The sequence below is a fragment of the Sceloporus occidentalis genome, unplaced genomic scaffold, assembly GCF_023333645.1.
Source record: "Sceloporus occidentalis isolate IW3139 unplaced genomic scaffold, rSceOcc1.0.p SCAF_5, whole genome shotgun sequence".
Classification (NCBI taxonomy): Eukaryota; Metazoa; Chordata; class Lepidosauria; order Squamata; family Phrynosomatidae; genus Sceloporus; species Sceloporus occidentalis.
Genome location: NW_028316985.1, coordinates 24,682,683 through 24,696,342, shown reverse-complemented (window position 1 = coordinate 24,696,342; position 13,660 = coordinate 24,682,683). Strand labels below are relative to the sequence as shown.

The window sequence follows — 13,660 nt, the reverse complement described above, 5'->3', positions numbered from 1 at the left end:
CTTCTCCAACTGGGAAAGGGGAAGAAAGCCCACTGTGGAGGCCACAACTGAGTGGGCTTCAATTATTTTTCACTTTCCCACATCAGCAATCATAGTGGAAGATCAAAGGCAGCTGACTCCACCAGTCTATCACTTGCTATTTCCTACTGGGAAGAAGAACAGTGGGCAAGACTGGCACATAACACAGCTGGCACCTGGAAAGGTATACCTTTAAATATCAGCAAATACCTTTCTCTGTCTAGAGGTAGAGAGCTCTAGACCTCACTTTGCAAGGAGAAAAGCAAATAAAGGCCGAATGATGTCAGGGTGCTGGACTTCAGCAGAGGGACCCAAATTCTGGTATCATCTAATTTTCCAGATTGGTTTGGAAGTCAGAGAAGAACCAGCCTCAGTCTGTTATACATAAATTAATCTCCACTGAAACCCATCCTAGAGTTCTCCAATACTAGTGAGCCTCTCCCCCATCCATTTTGACTGCTCTTTTATCAAGGCCCTTCTCCTTGACTGTCTTGGATTTACTCAGGAAAAGAAGAAAGTGCAAAGCCGCTACCTTCAATAAGAGGAAAAGGTGAACTCACTTTGTTCTGCTGCCCTGTACAGCTATGCATTCAGCACAGACAGAGCCTAACTGCCTAATTCTTTCCGCAACAAATCAGCATCACAGTATAAATGTTTATGCAGTCTGTACAAGAATTAAGCTATTATCTTGTCCTTTGACTTTCTAATGTTTTAACAATCATCATGTTTCTGGCAAGGTAACAAAAACAAAACTTTTAACAGATGTGCAGGCCTTACCACTGTCCTCTGTTTATTGGGTAGGAAGACTCTAACAGTGGGCTTCTGTGGAGATTTAGGGTTATTCCTTGACAAATCTGTAGGGCTCTGATAAACTGAGAGAGATGAAGGTGGTACAGAGAGACTAGAGGATGATGACGATGCAACAGTGTCTGTTGAAGCAGAACTGGAGACAGAGAAATCAGTTCCATTCCCCATGGATTCCAACAACTGCTGCTCCCTCTGCTGCAATGAATCTAATTTGCTGGTGTATTCTTCATAGGCCTGTAGAAAGGGGAGAAGTTATTTTAAAACATTGTTTAATACTGGGCGCATGCTTCTTAGACATGTATTCTGAACACAACTGTTAGGGCAGTTTCCTGTTGTTGTTGTTGTTGTTGTGTGTCTTCAAGTCATTTGTGACTTATGGCAACCCTAAGGCAAATGTATCATGGGATTTTCTGGGGCTGAAAGTATGAGATGCCCAAGGTCACCCAATGGATTTCTATGGCTGAGCAGGAAATTGAACCCTGATCTCCAGATGGTCCAACAGTGAAACCATTATTCCAGGGGTCGACAACCTGCGGCCCGCGGAGGCCTGCCGCCTGGCCCCTGGCTTCTGTTGCCGCCGCCGCGGTCGCCCGTCACAGCTTTTCGCCGCTCTGGGTGCCATTTTGGGCGAAAAAATGGGGGCGCCCATAGCGGCCTCTGGGGCTATGGGCGCCGCCATTTTTTCGCCCAAAATGGCAGGGAGGTCGCGCGAGACTTCTCTGCCATTTTGCCGCCCAAAATGGCGGCGCCCAGAGCAGCGAAAAGCCGCGATGGGCGGCGGCGGCGGGCCTCTGGGGGGCCCTTTGTTGTCTCTGGGGCCCTCCAGGAGGGCTCCGAGGGCGGCAGGGGGCCTCTGGGGGGGCCCGCTGCCATCTCTGGGGCCCTCCAGGAGGGCTCCGAGGGCAGCAGGGGGCCTCTGGGGGGGCCCGCTGCCGTCTCTGGGGCCCTCCAGGAGGGCTCCGAGGGCAGCAGGGGGCCTCTGGGGGGCCCGCTGCCGTCTCTGGGGCCCTCCATGAGGGCTCCGACGGCAGCAGGGGGCCTCTGGGAGGCCCGGTGCCGTCACTGTGGCCCTCCAGCGCTGGTGACCCCCACCAGCTTTTTTGCCGGTCGCTGATGGGGCCTGGGGCCCCGTCAGGGGCCAGCAAAGATGGGGAGGCCTGGCCCCCGGAGGGTGGAAGCTCCGCCCCTGGAGGGTGGAAGCTCCACCCCCGGCACGCGGCCCCGCCCCGGAGGATGGAAGCTCCACCCCCGGCACGCGGCCCCGCCCCAGAGGGTGGAAGCTCCACCCCCATCACGTGGCCCCGCCCCGGAGGGTTGAAGCTTCACCCCCGGCTTCGGCCCCCCAGTCGCCTGAGGGACAGCAACCCGGCCCCCGGCTCAAAAAGGTTGCCTACCCCTGCATTATTCTATGCTGGCTCCTTAGCTCCCTCTCACTTCAGAATTATTAATTCAATGGCCCTCTTTACTGTTCCAGCACTAAAGTTGTATGAGTGAACTAGAACCTGATGTATTTAATCTTTCCCCACCTGCCAAATCTTTCTGCTCTTTTCTGGCCAGTCACCCCAGAAAAGCTACTGGCACTGAGGAGCCTGCCTCTGAATGCCTGGTTTCCCGAGTGTGGAAGGCTGGGATCTAAAGGGATTGTGTAAGGAATGTCTCAGAGAACTATCCTTACTGCAAGACAAAGGAGTTTCTAAGCCACTCTTCCCAGACTAGCTTTCTTAGGTCAGTAAATGCTATTGGCAGGTTAGAATTGACAGGTAGGAGAGGAGATGCAAGAGATGCTCCTTTTCTTTACTCTTGTTTTTCTAACTGAGCCTAAGCTTAACTAGCAGATAACGTATGCCAATTCTTCCTCACAAATCCTCCCCAACCCCTGAATTAGTATTGTAGTGCCATATAATATGGACCTTGTTCATTTAGGGTCTTTTCCTGAATGTCTGTTGAAGGCCAAGTCATATTGTGACATAGATGTAGATAATATAGATTTAATAACAGAATGAAGTCTACAAACTAACACCACAAAGACTGAAATATTAATATGTAATCAAGAAAAGAATAATACAGTATACGTCTGGAAAATTGTTCCAATTAGAAAATGGTTCCAATTAGAATTTTTGTGCTAAGCAAAGTAATCTAGAAATCTGAGAAAAATTATCAGGTATAGTGCTCCATAAAGTAAAATACAAGCAAGCTCAAAGAAATTTAACACAGGGTTGTTTACATCCAAATCAAGACTAGACAGAATCTGGCTTAAACAAAGTATTTTATTTTTGCTATACAGATATTCTCCTATTCTTCTTCTAAGAAAACTATGGGTCAAAGATGACATCAGACATTTCTATAAGCAAGAACAAGATCGGAGCCAATGTTAAGTAAGCCATCAGAAGCAGAGTAATGTTATTAGTGAAGAAATTGTCTCCCCCCGCCCTTTTGGATTCTTTCTTTCCCTGAAATTAAGAGCAAGACTTGTTTTGCAAGTGGCTATTTAAGTATTAACATAGTTCCAAGACCTAGTTAGATACTTTCCACAATACTCAGAATCCAACAGCAGAGGAGCTGTTCTTTGGGATGGCACATTTACAACCAGCCAGCCTAAATCCATTTGCAACTCCTTGGATCCATGCCTTCTGGAGTGAAAAGCCTGGTGGCTGGACTATATCACCCAACTGTCAGGAACCAGGAGAGACTGCCTTAAACATTTAAGGGATATGTGGAGAGGTTTATGGCAGTCTCCCCTAGTCCCAACAACTGATCATTTCAGCAAATCCAAGAAAATAGTTACAACAGACATATAGTTATTGTATAAGATAAATAGAAATACAAATGAAAATAATACCTCAACAATATTAACTGCTCTATTAAAAATGGTCAGAGATTGCTATAAGAACATTTTGGACATCTGAAGTACAGGTATTAAAATTGACTCTAGAAGACTTCATCAATGGTGTTAATTTTATTGTTATTAAGTGTTCTCCAGCCGACTTCAACTCATGGTGGCCCTGTGGATGAAACATTTCTGAGATCCCCTTTCCTCCACTGATCTGCTCAGGTCCTACAAATTCAAATCTGTGAGCTCCCTCATTCAGTCTATCCATCTAGCATGCAGTCTTCCTGTCTTTCTCCTGCTCTCTACTTTTTCTAGCATTATTGTCTTTTCTAATGAATCGTGCCTTCTCATGATGTGGCCGAAGTATGACAGCCTCAGTTTGATAATCTTGTCTTCCAGAAGATTTCAGGCTTGATTTGTTCCAAGACCTATTTGTTTGTCTTTTGGGCTGTCTATAGTATCCTCAGCACTCTTCTCCAGCACCACATCTCAAAAGAATTAATCTTATTCTTGCCTGTTTTCCTCATTGTCCAGAGCTCACATCCATACATGATGATAGGAAATACAGTGGTTTGGACAATTCTAACTTTGATGCTCAGTTGTCTTTAGGATCTTGTCTAGTTCTTTCATAGCTGCTCTTCCCTTTAAGATCTTAGAATCATAGAATCGTAGAGTTAGAAGAGACCACTAGGGCCATCCAGTCCAACCCCCTGCCATGCAGGAAATCCAAATCAAAGCATCCCTGACAGATGGCCATCCAGCCTCTGTTTAAAGACCTCCAAGGAAGGAGACTCTATCACCCTCCGAGGGAGTGCATTCCACTGTCGAACAGCCCTTACTGTCAGGAAGTTCCTCCTAATGTTCAGGTGGAATCTCTTCTCCTGTAGCTTGCATCCATTGTTCCGGGTCCTGTTCTCTGGAGCAGCAGAAAACAAGTTTGCTCCCTCTTCAACATGACATCCTTTCAAATATTTAAACAGGGCTATCATAGCACCTCTTAACCTTCTTTTCTCCAGACAGATTCTCACTAGAATCTTGTCTAGTTCTTTCAAAGCTGCCCTTCCCATTCCTAGTCTTCTTATTTCTTGGCTGCGGTCTCTGTTCTGATTAATGTTTCATCCAAGGTATAGGAACTCTTTTACTATTTACTCTACTATTTTACGATATTGCTGGAGATGTAAAATATATAGAAACTTTGAAGGCATAGGGAAAACACATTTTGTCTTTTTTTTTTAAGAAAAAGGGAAAGTTTTATAATTTTTTTTAAAAAAACTCAGTAACAGCAGCCTTTACAGACTGAAAGTCACTTTATTACTTCAGGAACATAAAATATGTTTAGGTTGATTTGTCATAAAATTATCATGTTTGCTATGTTAAAAGTACAGTTTATACAGAAAATATTTAAAAATTGAATTTATAAAAAAAATACATCACACTTTATTTATATCCCACGTCTCTGTCAATGGCAATCAAGGCAGCTTACAAGTTTAAAAAATTACTTTTAAAAACTTTATTACAAATGAATTTATGGGGTCTTGACCTGTAAGGAAAACCTGACCAGTAAGGAACCTCTTTACTTTTGTCAGTTTATGAAAAGCAGGCAAACCAACAAGTGAGAATAGAAGAAATCATCATTAGTCAAAGAAAGAAAATTGTTTTGTCTGCTCTAATCTTCCTTCCATAGTGTCAAGCAGACACAAGGCACTCCTTCCCATGAAAAGAAGTGAGAAAAGGAAATCAAGACTAGGAATTGCAATGATCTGATGTAGTCTTACACAAAAGTATACCTGCTACATAGTTTTTAGAAATAACGTGGGAGAGTAAGTATACACATTCCTTCTCTTAAACATTTTGTTAATTACTTTAAAAGAAAATGTTCTGTAGTCCATTTCTGTTTGTTTTTACAGAAATATAAGACTTTGGCAAAAAATGTGAGGGTGAAATTCCAACCATGCATTTCAACATTCCTGTTGTTTTTGCTTTCTCAGTACAATGGAATATTTTAAGCCTTTAAGAGACGTTCCCAAGCATCTTAACAAACAGGGACATTATTTTATATTCACACAAGCTGTGTGGCACATTATAATAAATAATAATAATAAATGGTTTATTTGTATACCGCCCTTCCAAAGATCAGGGCGGTTCACAACAGTTAAAATTACATAAAATTCCAATATACAATGTTAAAATACAAAACAGTACAAAAAGAAAAAGAACAACAAATGCCCCCGGGTTAGCAAACCAATGCCTGTGCGGCCTTATGGCGGGGGGGCCTATGAGGACTAATCGGGGAATGCGATATTAAACTCAGCACTTACCTCCAAGTATATGGACGGTGGATTGTGTTCTCCCCCAAACTTATCCAGCAGGGCCTCTATGTGTTCCTGCGTTAATTTAATCATCTGTTTGATGTTCCATACCTAAAAAATTTTAAATGTGCATATTTCAGTACAATACAATTTCAATACAATCAGTCAAACGTATTAGGAAAATACATTTGGTACACCTTAAATATTTATGGAGGACCAAATCATTTGCTGAGACAATTCAACCATCACCTATGTGTATGTGATACAATTATGTCACTACACATGCAATGCCACAAGGTACATATCCACCCACTCAAATAATCATTTTGATGGCTCACATATTAAATGTAGTAAATATCTGTAGATAATAGTACACACAAATAATGTTCTCTTGATAACTGCTGGATTGCATTGTGTAAACCAATATAAAGAAGGCCCAAATCTATGAATTTATCCCAAAGTCAGTAACGCTATGAAAGATTTCCTATCATACCCATATCCATACCACTTGCCCAGCCAAAATGATCAATACTTGGATATTAAGCAGAGAACTATTTATAGAAGACAAGCAAGATGAATTGTAGCAATTAGCCAAAGGAGACTAAGAATTTAAATACTTCCTCCTGTAAAAAGAAAAAGAATCTACAGTACATTTAGTGATCAGGCAGTCACCTCAGAGATTCAGCCATCTGTCAAACTGTAGAGAACATAGCTTGGAAAGATTAATAATGTAAGAAAAGCCATACTCAACTAGACTACAGTCTAGCTAAATCAGCATTCTGTCCATATAATAGTCAGATGCTTATGTAAAGCCTCTTTTTCATTATATATAACTAAGGGGCAAAACAGACTGGTAGTAAGCACCGGGTTGGGGGCGGCGTCTGAGCATGGTGTTTAGATGTCACACACTCTGATGCTGCCCCCATGCTGCCAGGAGCCGCATGGATGACAGCACGTGCAGCGCCTTCACAGCATTTGGCAGCATGGCATTTATATGCCCTGTCCTGCCAAAATGTTTTGTTTTCTGCTGCTCCAGAGAACAGGACCTGGAACAATGCATGCAAGCTCCAGGAAAAGTGATTCCACTTCAACATTAGGAGGAACTTCCTGACAGTAAGAGCTGTTTGACAGTGGAACACAGTCCCTTGGAGTATAGTGGAGTCTCCTTCCTTAGAGGGGGTTTCTGTTTAGAGACTGGATGGCCATCTGTTGGGGATGCTTTGATTGAGAGTTCATGTATGACAGGGGGTTGGACTGGATGGTCCTTGTGGTCTCTTCCAACTCTATGATTCTATGAGGATGGCAATGTCAAACCCCCTCTCTAGAAACTTGCCACAAAATCTCTGTGATAGGTTTGCCTTCGGGTCACCCCAAGTCAGAAATGTCTTGAAGGCACACAACAATAACAACAACTAAAAAATTATGTGGGACAAGCCAGGTTTTGCTGCTGCAATGAACAGACACAGCTACCCCTCTGTAAACTATAATAGAGGCTGAATGTCATCAAAAATGATGGGACCATTCCTCTACTATAAAGAATCAGACTTTGCAATCTGGTAGTCCAGGATCTAAAATCAGATCTGTATTTAACCTGAACCTGCTGTATGATAATTAACCACAGAATTAACTGGACAATGAACCATTTATATCACACTCAACACTAAGTACCATGTGTCATATTCTGTTATTTTCAACAGAATCGAATGCCATGATTAGTACAATTTCCCCAATGTTTACAGATCTTTGAATGTTTTAAACATTCTTTGGAGTACTAAATTTTTGAGAGACCATTTCAGTTATCGGCATTTCACATCCTATCATACACGTGAATTATTATTATTTATTTGTATCCAGAACTGGGACTCAGAGCAGCTTCACAATATTAAAAAACAATACAATTAAAACATAGAAAAGTGATACATTAAAACAGAATTAAATTATTACAATATTAAAAACAGATTGCTTATTAAAAGAATAAAAATACAGTTAAAAAGATAAAAAAATTAAAATGCTTAAAATGATACAACACCTTAGCTGGTCCTTTAAGAATATTCTGTTTTTAAAAGCCTGCTTGCATAAGAAAGTTTTAACCTGCTGGTGGAAGGCGAATAAGGAAGGGATCATTCTCGTCTCTCTGGGCAGAGAGTTCCAGGGGAATTATAATGCGGATCACACACTTATCTGGACAACAACGCTCTGATTGTAGTGGAACAGCACATGGAAACATGAACATGCCCTTCAACCACACACCTAAAAGATGAAGACTAAAGTATCAGCTAAAAGAACTCAAGTTAACCTAATAAGCAAAGAAAGTCCTACTGATAAAGAACAAAATTAAGTCCAATTATTAAACTCACTCACTCCTTCTTCTAACAGCAAACGCAGGGGGTGAGTACTGATAGCAAAGGACCCAAAATGATGACATAGAAAAATGAGAAGAGATCATAACTAGAACCAGCACTCATCAAAATGTAATGGCATTTTTCAACACTTTGTGTAAATCCCACTTGTCTGGCACCCACTGAAGTTTCCAGACAGCATTCAAGGAAAAATTATATACTGAACAAACAGAGTCACTCATGTAGTGCAATAGCCTAAAGGAACTGTGACTCTTTGGGCAAGTTCAAGTTGAGACCCTCTCAGCTAACTCTGTAAATGTATTTATAATCTTCTCTTTAAAAGTTGTAATGGATTTTACCTTTTTAATACTCTTTTTAACTAACAAGCACTTTCCATTCTATTTCAGATGTCCAAATGTATGAAAGTATCAGTAGTAGATAAACCCATTTTTCTACTGAAGTCAGAAGAATAAAAGTTCAGGACTAAATAGCCTTCCAGAACAAGGTTTTCATTTGCCACACAAAAAGAGAAAGAAGCCCTTTCCAGTGTTCCTGATAGCAACACCTCTGACAGTAGTGATATGAAGAGGATCTTTTGCAGAATAACTGGATGGACAGGCAGGTCCATGGGGGAAGGGGCAACTTTCAACTAATTTGGTTCCAATCTGTTTACACTTTTAAGGATGTAAAATAACCCCTCAGATAATTTGGGAAAGTAACAAAAAGTGCTTGTATTTATAAATGTTTTGCTGAAAATTAAGATGCTAAGCAAGTAAATGAAACATCTTATCTATTTTTTAACCACTGTTAGGCTATTTGATATAAATCCTAGACAAAATTAATTTGATTAAAGTATGCAAGCAAAGAGAGATGTGAATTGTTCATAAGCACTCTCCATTTACAGTACAGACAACTGGCCCTATCTCTTGCATAAACAGGTTCATTTTAGCAATGCACCTTTTCCCCATGAAACCCCTGAAGCAATTAGGAAAAACTTTTAAGAAAAAATGAACAGTTTTCCCTCCTTGCCAGGTTTGTTACAAAATCACTACCTTCCTTTTTTTTCTTGAAAAATCCAAAACTTTTTTCAAGTTGAGTTGGCAAGCTACATCGCTTTCAAATGACAACACTGCTAGACTACTCATTATTCAGGTGTTATCAACTTCAATGAATTAAATGTTTCTACTAGATAGGTTAGCCACCACTCTTGGCCCTTCAACAATTGCTTCTTCTGCAACAATAATCAATTTCCAGTTGTGCTCTCTTTAGGCACCAAAATTGGCCCGCATAAGCCAAAATGCAGTCCATATCCATGACAGTCCATTAGGGCATGATCAGCCTCCTGGTGTTGCTACCAACTTGACACTATGAAAATGGAGCTGACAACACCCAGGCAGGCCAAATTATATGAATATTTCATTAAGCCTGGTAGATTATTAGTTATGCAGACTTATTATACGTGCATGATGCACATACAAATTCTTGATCTTTTAAATGCCTAAAACAAGGCACCATATTTAAATTATGTAACTTGTCAGCCATTGCTACCCACTTTATTGATTAAGCAATCCAAATACCAAAAATGTAACATACTTTGTAACTTGCACTGAAAAAGCAAAAACCACCAGAATCATATACACCAGGCCTGCAAAACTTGGCAGTAGGTAGGAGCCAAAATTAAAATAGGCTATACTTCTTAGGGCCGCAGATAGGTTTTAATCAAATATTAATTAACAACAATTAATAAGAATTAATTAATATTAATTCCATCCTCCTTCTCTGCCTGGCCCTCTTTTCACGAGAAAGCCAAGTGGTGAAGGAACTTTGTCATTATCCTCTTCTGCCAAAACTTCTCCTCGGGAAAAGGCCAAGCTACGAAGGAGCCTTGAGGGGCGAGGGTTCGCCTCTCTTCCCCCGCTGCCAGCCAGCCTTCTCAGGAGAAAACCAGGTGAAGGAGGAGCCTTTAACCTCCACCAGCCAGCCTTCTCCTCAGGAGAAAGTGGGGCAGTGGAGGAGCCTTGCTGGGCAAACCTTTGTCTGTCCTCCTCCTCCACCACCTGGCCTTCTCCTTGGGAGAAAGCTGGGCAGTGGAGGACCCTTGCAGATATTTCATATCCTCACGGGCTGCATGTGGCCCCTGGGCTGTACGTTGTGCAGTCCTGATGTACACTAAAAATCAAGGAACTGCATCCCTATCCACTGTCCAAATAATCCAGTCACAGCTTGCAAACATGTGTCTTAACTTTCTTGAACAGCAAAATAAAAGGAGAAAATCACAGCATTTCAGCTCAATGATCCTTAACTGAAAACTTCCAAAGAATAAAAGGGTTCTCTATAACCAAACACACATGAAGCTACTGGTATTTTCCTGACAGCTTTCTAATAGCTCAATATGCAGAAGCAGAAGACAGAAAGACCAGCCACAAATGCTAGCTGAAAACATGGAAGCACAAACTTTACTTCTGGATACAAAGCGAAGGGAAAAGCCAAAGTGACACTGAAGACCCATAGTATGTCAGTAACTTGAAGTAAATACAACTGAGGCAAGAAAAAAAAACTGCAGGGAAATTAAGCTGCCATCCCCAAAGTCGCTGGTCATTTATCCTTCAGCCCTCAAAAGACAGCTTGTTCTCCTTGTGACCAAACAGCAGAGGAAAATTATAAACAGTGCTGAGAAAGAGAAAAATATTGTCTAAAAATGCTAGAATCACAATCCTCTAATAAAACCAGTTCATGATAGCTCTAGGACAAAGAAAAGAAGAACATATTCACACAATGCATATTTTAAAGAACTAGCACATGATACAGCTGTAGTCATGGCTATACACAGTTGTAAAATACATCCGACAAGTTAGTGGAAGATGCCATGAAATGAATAGACACAGCCATGCATTGTAGTGGGTTACATGGACAGAAACAACATATTTTTATTTGCCCCAACATCTGAGCCCTGCTTAGGAAACCAAAGGGCATCTATCTAGCCATTGTTAGAGACAAGATAGCACCAAATTAGAAGTCTTTTTAGTCTGAATTAACTCTATATAGTTTACATGGGCCTGTTACAGACTGCCAAAATAAAGCTGCTTTGGGTCTCTTTGGAGGTATGCTGTTTAAATGATGCATGCATCCTAAGAATCCGGAAGCTGCACCAAAGCTGCACTGCAGTGCTTAGGAATGGAGTGTGGCTTTGGCGCGACCTCTGGACTCTTAGGACCCATGCATCATTTAAACAGCATACCTCCAGAGAGACCTGAAGCAGCTTTATTTTGGCAGTCTGTAACAGGCCATGGAAAACTATTCATTTTAAAGCAGTGGCAGAGCATCTGCCCAGCAGCATGAACACACTGCTATAATCAAATATTTGCTTATAACTGTATAGTTTATAGCAATGAGTATTATGTTTACTCTTTAGGAGCCAGACATCTGTGATTTTGGCCTAGGAAGTGTCTTCTATCAAATGAGATCATTATTTCACCTAATTCAGTGCTGTCTTCACTGACTGTCAGCAATTCTTCAGAGTTTCAAACAGAGAGGTATTTCCTACAGAGCCACATCTTTTTTGTTTTTTAAAGGAAGTAAGCTTATAACAAAAATTGCTGTGGAGAAATAATCATCCATAAACACTCTTAATTCACTCTTCTTACCAACCATATTCAGCACGAGACACAGGGTCTGCAGTCTGTACCACAACATAGGTCCAAAACACATTGCAGAATTAATCCAGTTTGAGACCACTTTAACTACCCTGGCTCCGTGCTAGGGAATCCTGGGAACTGCAATTTATTGTCACACCAGAGTTCTGACAGAGAAGGCTAAATGCCCCGCAATACTATAGAATTCCCTAGCACTGAGCCAGTTAAAGCAGTCTCAAACTAGATTATTTCTGCAGTGTTTTGCACCATAAAGCAACACACACAGTTTTGAACATGGAAATTCATATTCAGCAAGTAAATAAAAGGACAACAATATCTGGAAATAATACAACAAGCCACATTTACTGGTATCTCTTAATCATGTGTGCCTAACAAATATATCCCTCTTCTATTCTAGCTCCTCTAAGCTATTTTAGGACTACTCACTTATCGAAGACAGTCACATGAATAAGGTCTTTAAACTTTGGTTTTAAAAGGCAACATCACAGAGCAATGCATTTTTCTGTAGTGATGTCTCCTCTCCCAACACACAACCAAATGCCAAAAGTCTAGCAAAGGCCATGAGCATAGCCCAAATTTGTCAAGGTGCTAGTTCACAGAGTACATGTGAGCAGATTTGGTTGTAATAATGTATTGGTGTAACAATCTCCTGGGAGCTCTCAGTATCACTGGTTTAGGAGAACAGCAATCAAAGGACCTGTACAGACAGGCCAAAATAAAGCTGCTTTGGGTCACTTTGGAGGTATGCTGTTTAAATGTTGCATGTGTCCTAAGCAGCCAGAAGCCGTGCCAAAGCCACGCTTCAGTCCTAAGGACTGGAGCACAGCTTTGGCGCAACTTCTGGCCTCTTCAGATGCGTGTATCTTTTAAACAGTATACCTCCAAAGTGACCTGAAGCAGCTTTATTTTAGCCTGTCTGTATGGGCCTTAACCCTCATTCTCAGAGCCACAAATTGTACCTGTCTCAATGGCAAGCATTTAATCTTCCTCTCCCCCTCCTCACCTACACACAGAGACCTATATAAAAACAGCAAGGTGATTTGCTTGCCTTCTGTGCTTCATAGATTCTCCTGGCTTCTCAGGGAAACACAATAATGACCAGAGGGAGTCACTACAGTTCTTTTGAGAAGAAGGAGGGGGAGTCCATAGAGTGTTGCTTCGGTTACGTTGTTGTTGCTACTGTTGTGTGCCTTCAATCTGTCTCAGACTTACTTACAGTGACCCTATCACAGATTTGTTCAGAGGAGGTTTGCCATTGCCTTCCTCTGGGGCTGACAGTGTGCAATTAGCCCTTGGCAAATAAGCACTATTTACAAACATATTCTGGGGGCAAAGGGATCTTGTAGCACCTTTGAGACTGACAGAAAGAGAAAAGTCGCTAGCATGGGCTTTCGTATACTTCAGCCTACTTCTTCAGATGCATGATGTCCTCAGGTCTATGAAAGCTCATGCTACCAGCATCTTTCTTACAGTGGATCTTAGAGGTGCTACCAGATCCCTATGCATACTGATTTTCCAGACTAATGTGGCCATATCTTTGAATTCTAATACCAAAGTATGTTCAGCCTGTAGGCAGAAAGCATACAGCCTTAGAGTCAGAGGCAGGTGGAGTGAAGATCAGAGGAAGAAACATTAACAATCTTAAGATATACAGATGACACAATACTACTAGCAGAAACCAACAAGGTCTCTGACTATATTGGG

At 41.5% G+C, this 13,660-nt stretch overlaps 1 protein-coding gene across 5 annotated transcripts in view; it reads right to left on the bottom strand.

Moving 5' to 3' along the window:
* BRAF (B-Raf proto-oncogene, serine/threonine kinase) overlaps positions 1 to 13,660 on the bottom strand; it is a 69,954-nt gene that overhangs the window by 52,363 nt on the left and 3,931 nt on the right. For all 5 annotated transcript variants that reach the window (XM_089527885.1, XM_089527887.1, XM_089527888.1 and 2 more), the window contains exons 2-3: positions 5,974 to 6,075; positions 796 to 1,059 (exon numbers count right to left, since the gene is read on the bottom strand). In XM_089527885.1, coding sequence (XP_089384011.1) covers positions 796 to 1,059; positions 5,974 to 6,075 — 366 coding nt within the window. The remainder of the gene's footprint in view (positions 1 to 795; positions 1,060 to 5,973; positions 6,076 to 13,660) is intronic.